The sequence below is a fragment of the Atta cephalotes genome, assembly GCF_000143395.1.
Source record: "Atta cephalotes unplaced genomic scaffold scaffold00019, whole genome shotgun sequence".
NCBI classification, from domain to species: Eukaryota; Metazoa; Arthropoda; class Insecta; order Hymenoptera; family Formicidae; genus Atta; species Atta cephalotes.
Window position 1 is genome coordinate 1,685,286 of NW_012130083.1, and position 21,922 is coordinate 1,707,207.

At 33.9% G+C, this 21,922-nt stretch overlaps 1 protein-coding gene across 1 annotated transcript in view; it reads left to right on the plus strand.

Moving 5' to 3' along the window:
* Positions 1 to 6,009: 6,009 nt before the first annotated feature.
* The window catches only part of LOC105619175 (dynein heavy chain 1, axonemal-like), a 166,845-nt gene continuing 150,932 nt past the window's right edge, over positions 6,010 to 21,922 (plus strand). Inside the window, exon 1 of the mRNA XM_012200702.1 lies at positions 6,010 to 6,112. Within this exon, the coding sequence (XP_012056092.1) occupies positions 6,010 to 6,112 (103 nt within the window). The remainder of the gene's footprint in view (positions 6,113 to 21,922) is intronic.

Here is a 21,922-nt window from a genome sequence, read left to right on the forward strand (position 1 = left end):
TAAATTCTTGTTTATCTCTCCTTATCCATAAAAATTTCACTTGTTTATTTATAAGTCAAACTAGGAAGTCACCGTTACTATAATTTTTAATTAAAACAAATCGCACCGGAAGTAGCTCTACAAATCGCATACTACTAGTACCTATGACGTAATCTCGTATAAATGCTAGAATTATGTATCGCGAAAATCGAAGCATGTTCGACGTTGATTTGATATTCGTAGATTAGCGGGCCTGGTGTACACGTACACGTACATTGCTCGGAAAAAATCCATGTTCTTCTACGATTTTTTCCGCCGAGAGTGCGCGCAATAAATCGCCGGCCGCGTACCGGAACGTTAGATCTAATATTGATGATTAATCGCCGCTTGGGACCGTGGCTCTCTCGGAAGAGAATGTTCCGTTCCATCAAAATAGAGGAGCGCCTCGGCATCTAGTTAACGTTATCATCGCAATCGTAACGTTCGACATTGTACCTAACGTTGATCGTTGCGCTCCGTCGCATTTTTCTCTCCTCGGTTAGATAGGTACGAGAAGGCCAGTTGCGGATTTATCAAACATGATGTCTCTAACGCGTAGACTCTTGATAGATATAATAAAATAAATAATTTAAGAAATGATTCATTTTATATTCGTATTCTTATTTAAAAAGATGATTCAACAGCGTTAACTCATACAATATATAACTTATCACAGTAAAATAATATTTATATATAGAAACTAGAAAATAATATTTATATACAGAATAAAATAATCATAAACACGTCACAGAACTTCAGTATACAGACTGAAATAAATAAGAAAATTGACGAGAATAATATGTTTTGTATTCTGTGGCATTTTATTTATTTGCTGTGTTAAACGGCGAGTTCTAAAATAGGGATTTTATGATGTGATTGAGAAATCTGAGGAAGATACCTTGACTGGAAAGAGAGTCTATCGCAATGCATTCCGAATAATATGCCGAGCATTGTCGGATCCGCGAGATCGATCATAACGAGCGCTTCCTTATTGCGGAGGGCTGTCCGTCCGTCGACATGTAAGTCGGAGTTTGCATACCTGACCGATAGGGAAGATCGTTTCTGTCGGAAGGGCGTGGGCATACGGCGTTGCACTGTACCGCACACAGTTCGAAGATGGCCTTTCAATTTTTTTTCTCTCTTCTCCCAGACAGGAAATGAAAACACAGTTAGCCGTTGACGAGGTACTTGCGTGTGTACGCATCTAGGTGGCTGGCAATTGAATGATCATTGCAAAAATGGAGTACGGTAGATAAGTCTTTACAATAAGAAAAAAAATTGCACTTTTATTTTACATAAAAACTGTAACAATGTAAAATAAGATCTAAATATTCCTTTGTTTTCATGTAATGTAGGAACTTTTCTAGAGAAAAAGAAAATTAAATTTTTTTTAATTCTATTGTTTTATAAAAAATTTTATAAAAAATTGTCTACTAACTTTGTCTATAATGACTGAATCGATTTCGAGAAGAAATCTCGTGGCTATGTAAAATATATTTTATAGAAATTGAGAGCATTATTTGAAAAATTAAGAAATATTGTTTAATATGAAACAATAACGCATAATAAATAATTGCATAATATGAGGTAAATTAAGACTTTTATTTAAGAAAAAAATCTAAAATATTTCATCACGATAAATAGAAATGACATAAAATATCGTGGTAATTATGTAATTTGCTGATAATTTTATGCCCGCGCGTAGGAATAAAATAATTACCACATTTATAGGAAAAAAAATTGCTCAGATGATTTCTCTTTATCTTATATATATGCATTTTTAATTATATTATATCTACTGTTTTCTCTTTTCTTCTTTCTTCTCTCTCTCTCTCTCTCTCTTTCTCTCTCTCTTCCAAAGAATTATGAGATAATAAAGTGAATCTCTTTCACATGCATCTCGCTTTTACTTTTTCCTAGCAAGATTCAATTTCTCAGCTACGTCAGGCTTTTCGCTTTTCGCGATCCGTTAGCGATGTAATGAGAATGAGCGAGTCTATATTTACGGAACATCCTGTGCGCGCGTTGCTGTCCGATACCTGCCCACGAGTACCGAGAGTTACGTAATCTATCATACGTGGTGCGTTATGCAACTACGCTAGATCAGAGCGCATGTATCTGGAATGTGCACGATGAAAATACAATGCCCATTAATCGCCAGGATCTTGATATCAGGATCAAGGACCGTGATGTGATCGTTTGATCCATGAACTTAAATCTAGAAATTCTGGATTATTTAGATCCATGCGCTTATATACGATATGTAATAACGTGCATTGCTTATATTATATGGGACTACTATTCCAACATATATCATTGAGAAATGCCTTTCTTTACTAAGTTCTATTTTATCAAAATAGGAAATATTTGTGATTTGAGACAAGAGAATAAGCCTGTTCTTTTTACCTGAACTTCTTGCATTCATCTTTTCTCTTTTTCTCTTCAACCTGAAGAGAAAAGAAAGAAAGATGAATCGTGCAAAACTTTAGCTGAAAAAAACAGATTTAACCTATTTTGAAAAATATGAACAAAAATTTGAAATATGAATAATCTATAAATAAACGAGGTTGGATAAAACATTTTTGAAAATATAAATTTGAGCAACTTAAAATACTTAGTTTAATAAATTAAAAGCATTCCTGGCAATAATTCTAATGATGAATACCATCAATATTTCATCATCTACATATCTATTCAAATCATTTGTAAAAAGTTACATGACGTGTAAATTCCTGAACCTGTAAGTTCTCACCAACTCTCTCAGCAGATAAATTTCGCAAGAAACCTCACCGGCAAAGTTATATCGCTAACGAATCACAGGATTCGTAGAAGTCGGGAGAAGGCCTCGCCTGATCAAGAGAACGACGGCGGATGCTGACTCGTCGCGACTAGAGATCCGGAAAGCCGGACAAATTACATTTAATGTCTACATGGTTTCTAGCAGAAGAAAGAAAAAGAAAAAGAAAAAGAGACTTCCGTCAAGTTCTTGACGTCGCCAAAATTACAATCACGCACATCTATTGATAATATTCCTAAGCGAAATAAAAAAGTCCCACCAGAGTCGAAGTGGATATACAATTATGTCATCAACTTGCGTGTCATTGTAATTGAAATCTTCTTCAAAAAAAGGATACAAATATAATTGAAAATTTTTCTTAATGAATAATAAACGTCAGAAAAGTTTTTACCTATAAATTATATTATCTAGATATCACATTTTCTCATTTGTTCCTATTGTCATCATCATTGCTAATTTAAATGCAAAAAACTGATGTTATCTTTAAAGTTATTTTTCAGCATTGTTTTGTTACTATTATATAGTTATAATCAAATTGATAAAACCATTTGTATCAATGGTGCATTTAATTTGTAGATTAATCTTAGCCTTTGTTAAAAATTCAAAGAAATAATTCCATCAGATAAGAATACAAGAGTATAGTTTAGATTTAATTATCTAATTAATTTTAATCTCCTAGTTTTATGATATAATAAACAATAAATAATAAAATGCCGATTAGATAATGCGATATTTGCATTATTGTACGTACGTGTTTGAGTCACAAGTTGCGCTCGATGTATGTAGGTATTCGCTAGGAAAACATACATCAGTATTCACCGCGTTCAGCTGACGTTCGTGCCTGACATTATCACGCGATGATCATCTCGAGCAGATGATTCGAAATCACAAGAACGCATTGATATCTGTGTCTCCTTTTAATCGTGAGTCATCCTTATTTCAGAATTCAAGCGATTAAATTATAATCAACGAGAATAAGACCGGTTTATGACAGTTATGATCGATGAAATAATTGATTTAAAAATCAATTGAATTAGTAATTTTTAATATAAATTTAATATATTGTAAATTAAATTTAATATAAATTTAATATAAATGTAAATTTTTTTATTTGTACAAAATATAAATTAAAGTCGCAAAATGTAAACGTTCGTTGATATTATAAATTACTCAAAATAATTTTTTCAATTCGTTCTTGAAACCTTTTTATTGGGTTGTCCGGAAAGATTTAAATTTAATAAATGTATACTAAAATTTAAATCTTCTGCGTTTCAATTTTTCTTCAAAATCGGCACGAATTTTTCGGACAACCCAATAATATATTATAATCATAGTTTTTCTCTCATTATTTTTATTACATATTACATATAAGACAATTACTTTGTATAATATTAATACAATAAGATATATTTATAAGAAAGTTCTCAAAATAATAAAATTCCGAGAATTATCGTGATTTTGTAAAACGTGAATTAGTCAGTCGAGTTATCAGATCACTTGTATTCTATTTCAAAGTGAAACCAATTTTATTAGTTTTATTCTTCGCGTGTTGTCGCCGGCGGAAAAGGGCGAGTGGAGAAGAATGAGAGAGAGAGAGAGAGAGAGAGAGAGAGAGAGAGAGAGACCGGTTTAGGAAAAGTCCTTTCATTGACGAAGTGCTCATAAATATGTCGAAGCACCAAGCCCGATGGTAGCCAACGTGTCTATACCGTGCAATAACCGCTGTAAGTCGCAAGTATGTAGTCGACGGCGACGACGACGGCGACGAGGAATGGTGGCAGTACGCGTGCTGCTGCGCGAGCTACACGATGCAGGCTACCAAACCGGAAATGCATCGTTGAGGGATACTGTACGAGTGGCCAGAGGCCATACCACACACTGCACACGACATCAAGCGCCTTAAGGCGTATTTGCACGGTTCGCTCTTGATGGGATAACAAATTCGTTTTTACACACGACTGAGCATGGGACAACAAGAATAATAACAAAAATAATTCTTCGCGTCTCGTCATATTTCATAAATGATAATTTTTGGAAACGACATTTACACGTTTTACACATTATTCCGGAACGGATAAAGTTATTCTGGATGATCGTAAAAAATCAAGCGTATATATTTGCCTTTTGACGTAAGTTGTTATGATCATATCACACTTGAACGTTTTGTATGCAGATGCTGTTTGCACATATCAATCTTTGCTCTTGCGTTTCATGAATGATTCATTGAGTGTTATTTTCAAAACTGAATCATGTAAATTGTTTCTCTCTTTCTCTTTCGTTTTCACATTTTAATACTGGCGAGTTGATACAATCACGTCACAGCTTAATAAAGTTGAAAATGTGTCTATTTCTTCATTCTTTTGAAAAGTTTCAGAGCAAAGTGTACCAAGTGTCCACAATCTTTTAAGATCCATTTTAAATATTAGCTGTGACTATTGGATCAACTTGATGGTGCCAAGCTGTTTATAAAGAATAATTTATGCTTTATTTATTTTCAGAAATTATCCCTGATGAATCATTCGAAACAAACGAAAGAATAGATAAATATAAGATATGTATAAGAAATAGAATGTATTCAGTCAAAAAATAATTCCACATATTTTTATTCCGATCATAATCAACTAAATGATCAAAATTAATGATAAGCAAAAATATATTTATTAATAATTATCCTAGATAAATTTATTTGTAGAAGAAAAATACAAGATAAATATTAAAAAAGTAAAAGTTTTACTTTAACTCTCACTTTTATTTTATTTATTTAAGTGATTATATTTGTCAAAAATTGTATGTTCGATTTGCGTTACTTTCACTTAGAATGATTCATTCAGAATGATCGCCAAAAACGAACCGTGGAAATTTGCCTTTGTTACACGATCGCGGCATAACTCGCAGTCGACGAAGTCGTTGGTCGCGAGAACTTTATGATATACTCGCGTTTAATGTACACACGATGTACATCGCACCCACGTGCCACAGGATACGAGAACTCACTTCATTACGTAGCGGTGTGCGAACTACCGCCTATCCACCGACCGACTACACGAAGCATGGTATTTCGCGGGAAAGTCGACGCAGGATAATTGGTCATTCGCTGGATGACAAGAGTAATGAAGTCTCTCTTCGTCATATCTCCGACGTTTAGATCTAACCAAGCAATTTGCGCTCGGTCTACATTCTGACCGTCGACTATCATGACGGGGTCAGATCCAAGACCGACGCGGATAGTTGAGTCACTGCCGCCCAACCCACAATTTGCAATATTTCATTTAAACGAGGAAAATGTGGGTTTGGCAGGTATAATCGTGTCCGGGTATAATGATATCGCTCTCGGCCAATATTAGAAATCGTAGGTTGAGCCGTTTGATCAATAAGGCTATACCACATCAATGCTCAATTTATTTCAGAAGGAACCAAAAATCAGAATCGTCTTTCTAATGTCTTCATATAATTTTATATATGTTATTTTCTCTCTTCCGTTGTACACAGACTCAGAAACACATATAGAACCAATAACTCAAATAAACTTGATGTTGTTAATTAAATCATTCAAATGAAATATTTTAATTTCTTTTCTAAAGCGCTAATGAAATTTTAAATACTATATTTTTTCTACACTTTATCTATATTTAGAGTTAAAAGAAATTTTTAAATAATTAGTGATTAAAATAAATAACACAAATCTGTATATTTTAACCTTTCTTCAGCTTGGAAATGAAGAGTAATTTCTTATAGTCGCGGACGACCGTCACCAGCTGGCCGCCACTTGCCAGTTTCTCTCCTCCACTTTCATATGACGTAGCATGTCGTAAGTGTCTGTGAAATGACATCCCTACTGTGACAGTTGTTAAAATATAAAATTTGTAGTTATTGTTTCTCGACTACTGTCTATCACTTATATACATGTACACTCCCACGCATCATGCCAATTTCTACGCCGTCAAATCGCACAGAACAACCCCTGTTCCCTTCAAGGCGATAGATCAGTCAGCAGTATGGGATCTTTTGCGTAGCACGCGAACTACCTGAGGCCAAGTGAGCGCTTAACCTGCGGGAGATCGAAGGGATCTTAAAGAGCGATAGATTATTGCCGCAAGCATCGCTTCTACCTCAAACACATCCACTTCTCAAAAATCTCACGGTTTCATAAACCTCCAAGAGAAATAAATTAAAACTTTTGATCATCACCACGGATTGACATCGTTAGAAGCGAGAAAATACACAGTGATAATTTTTGCAAAATATATTAATATAAACACTTTTTAATCCATGATTTTTCACTTCTATAGATCATTATACTGTCTTTATTTAAGAATTACAATGATGAAGAAATATTCTGTTTCTATTTTCTCTGAACTACATATCGCAAAATAAAATGAGCATTCGCATGTTAATTTTATTAATAATTCCGTCAGAGAGGCTCCTCGGAAAATAGTCTCCATTTCCATCCGAATACATTGTCAATACAATAACATCTTCTCGGAGGAGATTTTATATGAATGGCGCTCGGCTCGATACTTAAATTACGTTGCGGAATCGATTAGCTGCCACGTAGACCGCGTGCACGATGGAAGTTGTGGAATTCCATAGGGGAGCTGGTCGGTACACAATCATTCGGTCGCGATTACAACGAGTTTATTGCGAGCGGATGCCGATTATTTACAACACGCCGCGCGCGCTCGCGTGTAGGAAGTTACACGGATACAAGTCCCGCGAGGGATCGGGCTCCATGCTTTCGATCATCGACATCGTGCCGGTATGAGCGATCGAAGCTAGAGACGGGGTACGACGTAGTAGAGCGGACCCTGTGGCCGGGAGTCCGCTCCGCTCGTTCTTACGGGGGATAACTGGGTAAGGGCACGATATCATTAAATAAATGACTTTCTCATTTTTGTCATTAACGCTAATCGATTTTGCCCACGGAGACGGAATTGAAAGTAATCGACAGGGTTATACTTAGTAACGAGTCTTAGGGGTTTATATGCGACGTACACGATCGCTAATAAAGTTATTTGCTTTTTCCATCGCCGTACTTATCGACATCGAGCTCGAATAATAGAACTCCATCAAACTTAATTCTATTGAGGCTATTAAAATTGTCTCAAAAAAGTGTTTTCACTATCTATTCCTAGGCTCGAATATGTGGCCAATTTATTCGATCAAAATTATTAATGTTTGCTTTTTAAGATTAAAATTTTTACAATTAAATTTCAGATTGCACAAATAATATGTTATTCTTCTCGTGCAACATTATTAGAAAATTTTTAATTTTTATAAAGTGGCTTTTTATTAAAGTATAAGCTTTATAAAAATATATATATAAGAAGCAATAACAATATAATATTATTAAATTCCTTAAGCCGATAAGGGGGAAAGGACAAAAAGTGCAAGAGAGAGAACCGTTTGTGGCGCAAATAACGAAATATGATAGTCGCGCGGAGAATAAATCTCTTGCTATATCATAAGAAAGCGCAAGAAATCGCATTCGTGGAGGGTCGGAAAGTGTGACGAATGGCAGCGAGAGTAAAAAGCCAGCAGCAGAAAGAGAGGATGGGAACACGAACCTGGCAATCAAGCGATGCTCCACAATTATTGTTGTTTTCGCCATTAGAGAAGATCGGCATAACATGCGCGCCTAGTTCTGTAAATTGTACGAGACGTTGGAAGCGCCAAGAATAAGCCTTACCAACCAGCTACAATCCGTAGTTACACTGGCTAATTATGTTAACGAGAATCGTTATCACGCGTTATCGCGTGAGTCTAATTCATTACCGGCACGAAAGCTTAACAATACAGCACGACAAAAAGAGAGCTCACACATACACACATATACACTTTTGTAATTTTATTAGAATTTAATGAAGTTATTTCTTTTTGTGTTGTAATTTTTAATAGAATTTCAAATTTCTTAGATAACATTAAATTTAAAAGTATTCTCGCTTCTCATCAAATTTATTTCAATTAAATAAATTAAAAATTTTTTGACGTGTTGAAAATCATAAAATTATCAGTTTATTATTTCTTAAATAAAATTTAAGTTGATAAAAAAATTAATTAAAGTAAAGTATTAAGTAAAGTATTAAGTAAAAGTTTTATTAAATATTTAATGAAAGAGAAAAAGTGAAAAAAATTACTTAAGCTAAGTTTTTGAACTTTTAATTGAATTTTAAGGACGAAAAAATTAATTCAAAATTGAATATATTTATACAAAGTTTTTTTAAATAAAAAATTCTTGAGTCAAAAACTGAATCTTTTTATAATTTTATATGTATGAATAGATCGTTTTATTATTACTTCAATAATAGATAATACTATCCGTTTATGAAATATATGTATAAATATATACCATATATAATAAATGTATAATTGACAATATACTACGCAAACAAAATGTCATCTTGCGTTAATGCGCATTAATTGCGATGACAAATGAGCATTGACGTTGCCGACCGATGTTGAGCTGATGCACTTCCTGCAACAGGAAGTGCATCGGACAAGAATCATGGTGGCATTGCACCTCGACGCAACAACACCAACAACATAAACCAACGGGAGCGCCTCTTTGTATCGCTTTCTTCGTTTCTCAAACATTTCAAATTGACCGTATATTATAATGCTAGCATCCGACTCCGACATTCGATGCAGACGCGACGTTGTCTTCCGTCGAACTTGACGAACCTGGCGCCCGTGTTTGCTTCTTGCGAGACTGATGGCATAAATTCGTGCAGTATTTCGGGGCCAATGGCGTAATAATGCTTATTTCTATAAATCAATTTTAATCTCGATTTAATTCATTTTTTATTCTCTTTTAATTCTACGAATTACAAAAAGATAAAGAGTAAATTAAACCAAGATAAAATTAATCTACATTGATAGAAATAAGACATCCACATAGAAAACTTGATTAAAACACAATAGATGTACGCATGGAAACACAATTTTTCCTTCTTTCCTAATAAACAACATGCATTAGAAAAAGAATGACAATTATGATAAATATATATAATGATATAATTTTATTAGATTTAGCAAATTCCATTCTTTTCTTTCTTCGTCCCATTAATTTTGATATTAAATAATCACACACATCTTTTTAATTTCAAACAAGGGATAAAATTCAAATTTATTGATAAAAGAAGCCATCCATAATTGTTCCTATTAAATCAATGAACGTTAAATGCACTTCAAGATGGACATATTTCCTTCTAAATTTTCTCGTCTCCTCTTGTTACGCCTCTGCTCTGTCCGGTCGGCGTATCCGGAACAGGTATCACGAGCTGGAAACCCGGCACGTCGTAAAGCGCGTACGAGGTGCAGACTGTTGACTGGTACGACAGAAACCCCGTCTAAGGATCATTTTGTAAAAGCCAATAACTCATCGCGGTGAAAGCACCGTGTAAATTCTGCGGTCGCGCCTGCGATCGTTTTCGTGGGACTTTATTCTCGTCACGTGGAGCGGAGTATTGGGCGATAAGCACGTCCAGGATCGTTAACGTTGAGACGGATTCGCGGAAAAGGGAATATTCGCGACGATCTGACGAGTTGTCACAGCTTTACGCGATATAAACCTTTTTTTATTCTCTCTTTGTAAGTTTTCGCTGTATCTTTGCCTTATTCAATATCTCGCAAGAAGCGTGGGTGTAAAATAAAATAATGGAGATTTTGGGAGACTCTTAATTTAAACGTTAATACTCTAAAGAGAATATATCTTATAAATAAATTTAATGATATAATAAAAACAATTATGATTCATTTTATACATTTTATTCTTTTTGATTTTCTCTCGATAAATAATTATATTGTAATAGAGAAGTGTGCAGTGGATCAAATTTGAATTTTTTAAGTCTGCTTTTTTATTATATCTTGGTTTTTCAAATAAAGTGATGAGTTGTTTTAACCTTAGTAGGAAACTATACAATTTTATCAAAAAAATGTTCGAAATAAAAGTGATATGATATAGAGAGACATACAATGGTGACCTTAATTTGATCTTAAGATTTAAAGTCATATGAAGGTTAACAATTGCTAAAATATTTACCTGTGTTAATAATGGAATTATGTGGTGTATCTATTTCGATTATCTATCTATATCTCTCTCTGTTGATTGAAGTATACAAAAGGAACAGTCTTCAAAGAGCGAATGGCTATTGACTATGCTTCATGGACATCTTGTAACCCCGGTGGAGGATAAGGAGTTGTACGTAAGCGCACAGCAAGTAGGACCTTGGTCCAACTGGCCTTGGTCCAACCTGACCTCGCGAGAGAGCGATCAGTGGCCAACCTTACAGTTCGTACATACGTTCGATGGTCCCCCTTGATGACCGTTGAACAGATAACATCATCGCACACCGACGAACAACAGGTCGTTGACCGTGTGCCTTCTTCCCCGTTTCTCGATTCGCGCCACTCATATAAACGCGGCCTGGTATTTAACGCGCACGAGGCGTAATAATCGCGACTTCAGCAAATAGAATCACTCTCAGCTCTCTAAAGATAAAGGTAAAGATTATCAACGAGGGATCCTATTCAACGGCACGGCGCGCATTAAAAGCCGCGAGCAGACTGCCAAAAGTTCTGCCTTTTAAAATGTCCTGTACGCTAATATCATCATACTTTTTAACTATATATAAGTGCACGAAATACGAGTTAGGCATTCTATTGAGGCCAACTATAAAAATTGACTATTTATATAAAAAAAAGGGAATTGAAAATAAATAAGATAATAATAAGTTGAGTTTATATATCATCGGAATATATACGTAAAATTTGAAATAAGAGTAATTAATTTTATATATTTTAAAATCGCATATTTATAGAACATCTAAAAATCTCTTAATTTTGTACTTATAATAATACACAAAATTTATTACGAGTGGTTTTATTAAAAATACAGATGATTTTATTTGGTTTCATTTTTTAGTTTCTTCCGCTAAAATCAAGCGAAATTTTTTCGCGTTGATCAAAAACAGCTGCGATGCTTTTGTGGATATTCGATAATGCTCGCGCATCACTCGCATGGTTCATCAAGTGTCGAACGAGACGATAATGGGCTCCGAAGGAGAAATATGGGTTCGAGGAAGTGTTCGATAATGGATTCAGTCCGTGGATCGATCGGCCCATTGACTGCGGCTCATTTCTACGGACAGTCATTACAGAAATATTATGTGTCAATAATACTTTACTGTGGCATTTCGCGGTTGTAACGGACTTTGAAGAATAGATTGACGTACCATTGTGTATGGTCGGCAATCATTTTCGGAGGCATTGGAAATTTCACGCTCATATAATTCCGTTCCAACGGCTATTTCAGGATGTACAATAATTTAATTTAACACGCAGACAATGTTTGATTGAATTCCAATGCGGTGTTCATGATTTCTCTTAATTGCGGACAAAATAACATATTTAAAAGTTTGTTCTAATGATGTTTTAATATACTATATATTAGGTGTAGTAAAAAGAAATCTATTATTTTTCCATTCAATTTCAGACAAAAATAATGGATTTCTTTTTACTACACCTAATATAAATAGTTTTAGTATATATAGATTATAAAAGTTTTTAAAGTTTATTTTTATTATCGTTCATCAGTCCTTAAAATGTTGAATAGTTTAATTTCTGTGCAAATAAGTAACATATGTATTATAATGTTACAAAAGGTTTAATAAAAAACTAACAATTACGTTTTCATGATTATCTTTGATATCTGATTATTTACTTCTCAATAAAATATATTCAACCAGATTTATCTAGTATTTTATGTAAGAATCTTTTGTTAAACGACACGCGAAACATTGTTGTATTTAAATTACTTAAAATTGCACCTTGTTAAGGCTATATTAGTGTAGAAAAGAAAGGAGAAGAAACAATGCAAGGAAGAGAAAGAGATGAGGACAAAGCGCGTTATGCGAAACTATAATATTCTAATTAATGGCTGTATGTAAATAGTGTTACAAGACGGTGCTCGTTATCTGAAACACATATTATCCTCCATGCCTTAGGGATGTGTGCGTACATTCAGTACATATACACGCGTTCCTCGACTCACTTCCTGCAGTATTAATTGTGGCACAAGCTTTGAGACCACCGTGGCTATGTGAGCGTTGACTTCGTACAAAAAAGTTTCAATGACAATTTTATTTCATGATAAATTGCTCGTGTTTTTCAATGTATAAATTTTCGAAATATTTATATATGTAAATTTAATTTAATTTAATTTATTTAATCAAAATAATTTATGTGTCATAAAATATATTATATTGTGTATATATATAATTAAATGAATAATTTTATACGATATTTAACATAATATAAAAAATAAGTTTTCTTATTAGATAACATTATAACATATTAATTTTGATGGTAGATATAGCTGAACAAATGACTTTTTATCAAATAATAAAAACTCATAAAAAATTAATTTTATTTGAAATCTCAAAGATAATTATTGAATAATAAACTTCGAATCGCCATAACGAGTTTAAATGCTACCAAACTGTAAAACACTAAATTAATCACACTAAAAAAAAATGTATGACTGTAAAAAAAACGAGAGAATTAATACATAAAAAATAAAAGAAAATGCGATTTTATGAATAGCGGTTTTGAAAATCATGATGTATTATATCAAACTTCATTACAAGGTTCATACCTGTCATTAAATATTGACTATAAAATTTTAAGTGTCATTCAATTTGACGGAAGTTATGTTCAGAAAACTTAAAGGTAATACTTTTTTATTTAAAGGTATATACTTTTGGCCGGTACTGTACATACATATATAAAATTTCAACGCATCACTTTACGCTTCAAATTACCGTTTGTTGAAAGATGAATTGTCCTCGGATATAATAGCTAGATTCAATAAGTCTACAAAGCGTGATGAAAAGCGATCACAACATGACGTCCCTGTCAACGATCATTTGTTCTGTCGCGAACTTATCTAAGACCAGAACCTTTACGAACGTGTGTTTCTTGACGCAATGTACTTGTCATTTCCATATTCATATCTGCAAACGGCGGCAAACATAAATTAATATACGTACCAAGTACATAATGCGGCCCACGCATTTCACAAGTTCGTGCAACGATGCACTGACAAGGACTCAACATCTTCGATTCGAAATCAAAGAATATTTTTAATAATTGATTTCGCCTTTTCGCATGCTACAAAAATTTATTTTAAACGTATACCGGATACAAAGATTAAAATCATTAAAAAAATTATTATAAATTGATCTTATTAAAATTAGCATTTACAAACTATTATTATATAATTAAAATTTAATTGTTAATTCTAGTTGAGATATTGTGTTTTACAAAAAATCATATTGCTTTTTTAACAAATATTAGCTTTATAAATATTTGTATTTCAGAAATATTTATATATTTTAACATCTTTTCGTTTGAATCACGTTCTCTAATAATAAATAATAATTTAAAAATAAAATTAAAAAATTAGAAATGCATTACTAATTAAGAAGTAATTTTTTGGGGAATTCTGAGCACCTCATCTATTAACGTGAGTGTCTTTAAACCATTTATCTTAAAGGTTAACCGAGCTTTCCTTTATCCTAATCAAATTCTTAATATGAGAAAATGTTTCCGATTTCTAATTTAATTACTAATTCTTAATGGCATCTGGAGTAAATTACGTAAAATGGAATCCTAATGATTATATATTTGCGATAAGCGATTGGCGCAAGGTGGTTAAAGTGCAAGCAGAGCGCACGACTGTGTGTTGGACTGCCACGATCGCGAAGACGGTCTCATCGATCTCTTTAATGTGCCGCTGGCTGTAAGTTCGCGTGGAGGAGAAAGCTGAGCCCTCGTGGACGCTCCGGCGTCTTCGGATTCTATGCTCCACGAAGAATTATGTAATCTGTCTTGTTCCTAAACAGACAGACTAAAATTCTTATATATCCCATCCTCCGTTTAACATTCGCAAGATGATAACGCGTATTCGCATAAATTAATTTAGGCTATCGAATGTTGTCGTCTGTCGCGGAAATATCTCGCAAGCATTCCAAATAAAGGAAAATTATAAGGCAATATTTCATGAAATGATCGTGAGAAAAGAAAGTAACTCCTGATCTATAAGCCGATGTTCATACAATCAAAAAGTACTCTGAGAGATTAAATGAAAAATCGATCATAAATCGTCTCCAGCTTGATTGATAATTTGAACGTTATATAATTTGAAGATGAGTATTAAAAGGTTAAAATAATTTAACCGGTTTTATATATGTAAAACGCTTTCTTAACGTTACGATCTTTGCGTAATTATAACCCGTTGCAAATTGCTGCTAAAGGATTTGCTTTTCCGTTATGTGATAATTAATATTAAAAAAGAAGATAGCCTATGAATATTCTCGATTTTGCAAATTGATAAGATTTAATGCCAATCCAGTGACAGGTTGTTACGTTATTGCCACGAAATATCACCGGTTTCTTTTGCATCATTAGTCTAACCGATTGTATAACATTTCTTCGGCACTGGTCGAAACTCCTTTCCAATTTAAATTGCCTGTACGTTATAAATTCAACCGTGAAATCATGCACCCGACGATTACATCGGAGTCTTTTGATTATTTAACCATAATCCTGTTTCGAAAATTACAACTGTCGAAACAGGAAAACTCGTAACTTTCTCGAAATGCCGGTTCTCTCTTTCAAACGACTCAAATAAAATTATTTGTAGATGCACGCGTTAATTTGTGTATTAATCTAATAATTAATGAACTAATTGGTATTAATTAAGTATTAAATAAAAGAATCTATACATAAGTAACAAACATTTTATTTCTCTAAAGATGTCTAGTTAAATCTTATTCATATATATTACAGAATGCTTTAATAAGTATTATTAAAATTCAATGTGCCACTTACGAAAGCTACATTTCTTGCAATCTATTATAATTTATGAGAGTATTGATTATTATGATATTTCCGCGACATCGAAGAATTACAAAAGTTTATGCATTTTTCCTGCTTATATTGTATATATTATTAACTCTTTCGCCATATTCGTTATGCTATGTTGACACGTATAATGATGGAGATTAACGAGCATGTTGAACTCGTTGCAGGACGTCTAAGTACAGTCGAGTCATTTATGAAATATTGACAGTGGCATATCGGAGAAATATGATTGGTCTTCCGTACAAAATGACGAAGACGCGAAATTTTCTAGATCATGATTTTCTCTCATTGACGTGCAGTAATTACCATGTAACGAATGATTAATTTCTTTCAGGATTTTTAAAAGCATATATGAAAGAATATTATGAACAGATTGTTATGTCGCTCGCTGTGCGTTAGTCTCAATAATTTCTGATATTTTTCATATCAACTATTAAAAATTTAAAGTTCTAGATTCTTTCGGGCGTCTTAATAATTTATTGCTTGGTATTAATTATCTCGTAGTGTGTGTAAAACAAAAGTACGGAGTGTTACTTAAACATTTGTTATTCGCGTGAGATGATAAGTCTCATGAGATTTATTTTCGCAAGCAGAATCAAATGAGACTTTTAATTGTGAAACAATTTGCACTAACAATAAATATAATACTGTATGTATATTCATAAATAGCATTTATACATTTATCGAATCATTGTTTATTGTCATGTTTGTGTACAATCCGACTTTTCGAGTCTCGATTAGATGTGCAAAAAGTATAGGATATTCCTGGCGGGAGCATAAAGTCGAGCGACGATTCTCCTAGACGACCATGGCGAACGCCAGTAGTTCCGGCGAACCGGTCAGTAATTAACTTCACTCTTAACTTTCCTGACCTTCTTCCACCGCACCGGTGTGAGACTGCCACCGCCCAGCTTGGCTTTATCGAGGTCTGACTTCCTTTCCCCGTTCTCAGGATCGCTCGGGTCCTGGCAGGTATATTTGCCGCATCGCGTCCTCGTACCGCATTCCAGAGCCCCGCGTTGCATCGCACGAGTGCGTCGGCCCCGCGTGCTCTCCTGAGCGTGCGCATGCACACGCATAGAAAGGATTTCTTCCGGGACCGCGGCCCCGGAAATCGAAGGGATCGCGCTCGCACGGGGCGTGGCTATTAATTCCATCGAATCCCGGTATATAAATAAGGTTAAAGCGCGTACCATGCTTAGCACGAGGAGCGCGTTTAACTCGCTCGATTCTGCTTAGCGCGTCGTCGCGCTAAAAGCGTATTCACACGACTTTGTTCGAGAAATGATGAAGTGTTAATGATGAAACGACGAGTAAGTTATACATCTGCAAATAAATAACACTGGATAAATTATGTAACGTGTTTTTCACGTTTAATCGCGTCATCATTTTATGAATTTGTAAATATTATTATTATCGGGTCTTACGTCGGAACTTCTTTAAGAAGACATAAATGTCCATAGAAAATCACATTGCATATTATTTAATTTTATAATAAGTTAATCTTAATGATATACATCTACACGTGTTTTATCTGTGTTTTATAGATATTGCAATAGAATAGGTTTATCCATTTCAGTTACATAAACCAAAAAGAAGAAGAAATATTGTAATAATTCTTGAAAAAAATTAAAGTTAAGTTAGGGAACTTGTAAAATTATTCAATATGTGTTATCTCATAGATTTTTAAAAACTCAGACAGAAAGCTGACGTTATTTATCGTTATTTAATGTCAAAAAGACATTTAAGACGTCATTTTAATGTTAAAATGATAACAAATAACATTAGTTTGCTATCTGGGAAGTTTTCATATATTATTTTAATTAATACAACAAAAACATTTTTAATGGTGTTCCTAATTATAAGCAATTTATTCTCCACATTATTCATTCTTTTAAATACAAGCAATTCATTGTGGACGATTATTAAAAACAAGTATAAATTCGCCTTAAAACTCGTGGACATATCTTTCTGGTATTTCAGATATCCCATCGCTGTTATTAATTACGTCACGTGAATACGAGCGACTTTGCGCTGGAAATTGGAGCCGCTATTGTAATCCACCGCGGGGATTCTTGCACTATGAATTGCCCGCGATGTTAGGAGAAGGCATGGTTCTGAAGAAGGTCGTGGTAAGCGTCATTTGAATTATGAAATTAATGTGATCGCGCGGCAAACATAGTCTTCGTGTCGCGTAATCGCGCATTAAATTGTATGCCGTGTTCATGGCACCGACAGAATTTCTTGCACAATGCTACATGTGTCATAATTATTTTTAAAAGCTACTAAAATATTTTTATTACGTTTCTATTATTCTGGCAGTCTATTTGAGAAATATAAAGTCAGAGTTTTATCTTATTTATAGTTTAAATAAATTCACTAATTATTTACTTTCTTTTTTTATAATTAATATTTGTGCTAAAAGTAATAATTGCGAACATAAATTTTAATTTATAATAAGTATTATAAATAAATTAATTTCCCATTACATTATTAAATATAAAAATTATTATCATTCATTGTCATATTCTATATTAATATAATTTATGAAGAAAGGATACACAGGATTCGTGTGAAAAATCAAAGTCAAAAAAATCGTACCAACAACGTTTGTACGAAACGTGCGTTGATCGTGAGGTGGAGCTTAGCAATTAAGTAAATGCGCCAGGGGACGGCACTTAATTAATTAGGCGCCTCGGTCAATTAACCGAGAAGCGTTTAGTTGGACTGGTACTTCGCCGCAGGAGCGACATTCCGGAGTACACGCAAACATCATACGAGACAAATGAGAGACGCAAAATCTTCCGCGTAATCATTTCCACACAATGACGATGCAGATATCTCTTCTTCTCTCGAGATAATAAACAAGATTAAATATTGAAAATAGCTGAAAATAAAATTATTTCTATATTTGTGTGTTTAATTTTTTTCAGATAGTATAATAATAAATAGAAGTAAATAAATAATTGTCCAATTTATTATTTCAATTTGCAAAATTCAAGAAAATTGTGATTTATTTGTAATTGAGCAACATGTAATTTACCACATGTAGCTATTAACAAGTAAGAATTTAAATCTATAACGGTTGAAACTGAATCTTTAATGCTTGAATAATTCAATAATTTAATGATTTTTACTTGTTTTGTATTCACATTCATGCGGTCTTAATAAATTTATTATTCTACACTAAAACATGAAAACATTTAAATAACGTTATTGTGCATTATGCACAACGCGTTTTACGAAATATTACAATAATAATTCTTTATTGAAAGAAGTTAAACCTGTTATTTATAAGGGATGAAACCGCACGTGGAATACGTGAGCACGTCGAAGGTGCATCTTCGGCGCGCGTGCCCGAGAGGGAGAGAAACGCGGCTAAACTTTCACCCTGCCGGGTTCGCGTGGTAGTCGTGTCTCCACGGCGTGTACACCACAATAGTTAACCTTATGACTTCGCGCACCAAGAGGTCTCTTCCCCCTTTCTCTTTATACGGGAGGGGACTCCTCTCCTCGACGTTGTCTGCATGCGCACGTATGAGGCTGATGGGCCCGCGGCGAGACACGCGCGCATCAACCTATCAATCATACAGCGATATTCACCTCTGTGACGGGCAACCTGGAAGTGGGCGTATAGTACGACGTCATCGCCACCTTTGACCTTCGACACGCGTCCGCGACTGCTGCCGTTCCTGCCGGGAATCGAGAACGATCATTTCCGCTGTGCAATTTGCGATCAATCTCTCCAGCTTCGACCTTAATCTCTGATGAATTTTCATTTTTATAATCTGTAAGGATGATAATACATATGCGATTTTCGATAAAAAACTTGAAAAAAGATTTTAATAAATCATTTAAAATTTAGCGAAATGCAGAATACTGAAAATAATTTTATTGGATTATTAAAATAATTATATGGGATGCTCAAACTGATTGCTAATATAAAAATTTTTTTAAAGCGTTGTTCATATTGAGTTATAATTTCCTATATAATTATTTTAAAATTAATTCTATCTTATCACACAACACAAAGACGGAACTGATCGATTGGTAAGGATTGGGAATTCTGGTTTGCCATGTCACGGAGTTCACGGATGCAAGAAACGAGTCGTCTCGTCCTCGAGACGAACCTAGAAATGGATATGCTTTGTAATGACCACGGTGACCTTTAACCTTCTAGTATCGACAGCGCTGCTGTTTCTATGTCTTTGCGCGCACGAGGAAGCAGCGAATGGCTCACTTTTCGTCGAGAAGAGAAACGACCCTCGACCTTACACTGCGCGAGATAACTCGCGAACGAGATTGCTGTGCCGACACGTTCCACTTCCTCGATCTTTCCTCATCCTCGCTAACCTTCGACGATGATCTTCGCGATATCATAAACTTAGTCTTCCATTTTCGCTTCTCGGCGATTACTAAACGCGACGACAATTATTTTTAAGATTTTTTATTACAATTAATTTTGTGTGTTGAGTTCAATAACTTTAAAATATAATGAAATATGCTGAATTTGATATGAAAAAAATCATGTAAAAATTGACCTCATTTCTTATTTAAATATCTAGATTAATTATGAATTTAACATATTAATCACGAATAGAAAATCATGTTTTATTAATGTATTCAAATTATTTCATTAAGAAATCTCATTTGAGATAATGTAGTATAAAAACGTGAACGTTCTTTTATCAGCTTGTTATAAAAAATATATAATGTATGTAGAATTATTGTCGCAGCAGGATCACCGCATAAACTGTGTTTAAAAAAAGATATTTTATATACATGCGAAATAACCTTGAGCCCCGATGCTTGTCGAAATAATTGCCAATTTCAAAGAAACCAACATCATGTTAATGACGTTGATCATTTCAAACAGAAGCAAAACCATACAGCCTTCGATCTTTTTGCCATGAAATAATTTGCACAAGATTGATTTTTTCCCTCTCTTTTCATTATGTCTTTCTTTCCCTTTTTAATGGCTGTTTTTATAAATATTAAAAACGGATTTAATAAGACTGTCTAATTGTTTTTTGGAGTAATTAAATTAGCATAAATTATACAAAACGAAATAATGATAAAAAAGTTGCGAAAAGATGTCGTTTCTCTTTTCTGTCTCAATCTTCGTTTCTTTCAGCAGAAAAATCTGCTATGTGCAATATATATTATTAGTTGTTCGATAAGTCTATTTATGACGTGAGTACAACTCGCTGTACTCAGCTGTTCCTTTTCATCGTGGTGGTCCGTCTAGCTGATGCTACGACGTTTCTTAATAATTCAAATGACTGCGGTGCGTTCGGAGTGGTGTAATAAACACGCATCTTCGTGCTTTACTCGTCGTGGACCGCGCGTTTTTCTCTTTGTCGCCGGTCGCTCTGTTCCACCGCAAAAAGTCATTAGGAACTGGTTTTAGAGTTTCCAGTTAAGTCATCAGGGCAACGTTTTAGAGCCGTCAATAGCGCCGATGCGGCAGTCACTCAGTAATTTACAGCCGTTTCAATACCTGCGCGCCTAGGGTAGTCAGAAGCGTATGACCGTTTTTATGCCATCGCGATTCTAAATTACGTACCATAGCGAGAATCGCGCGAAACTCCCGCGGGACTCGCAAAAACTCCATCCCGTCTCGCTTCGTAGTGACGCGATTATGTAAGTTCACAGTAAGATAATATGTGCGCGATGATGTGCCAACGATTAAATACATACACGTACATAGATTATATAATTCTGTTTTGCAAAGGAATCATCCTCAGAAGTTAGTTCCTTTCCCTCTTCCATTAACTTTTTTCTTATATCTTTCTAAAAAAATCTTAATTGTGTTTAAACTTATATATTTCCTATCATATTTCTTACATTTTCATCTTTTACTTTTTATTTTAATTTTGTTTTAATCAATTAATTACTTATTTTATATCATTATTTTTATTGCTCATAATTCTATAATAACATAATTATTCTTAGATTTATATCCAATGTTAATGATAGCATTCCTTATTTAATATCTAATAATTACATTGATCAATAACAGTAAGTGCTATTTCATTTACATACAAAGTTAATTCCTTATGATATTTCAATATATTATCAAAATAGATTAATTTCTTTAGTATAGTATTCTTGATTTAATCTTTTTTAAATCGTAAAACTAGAAAAAGATATGAAGTAAATTAGACCATTAAAGTTCTATCTAAT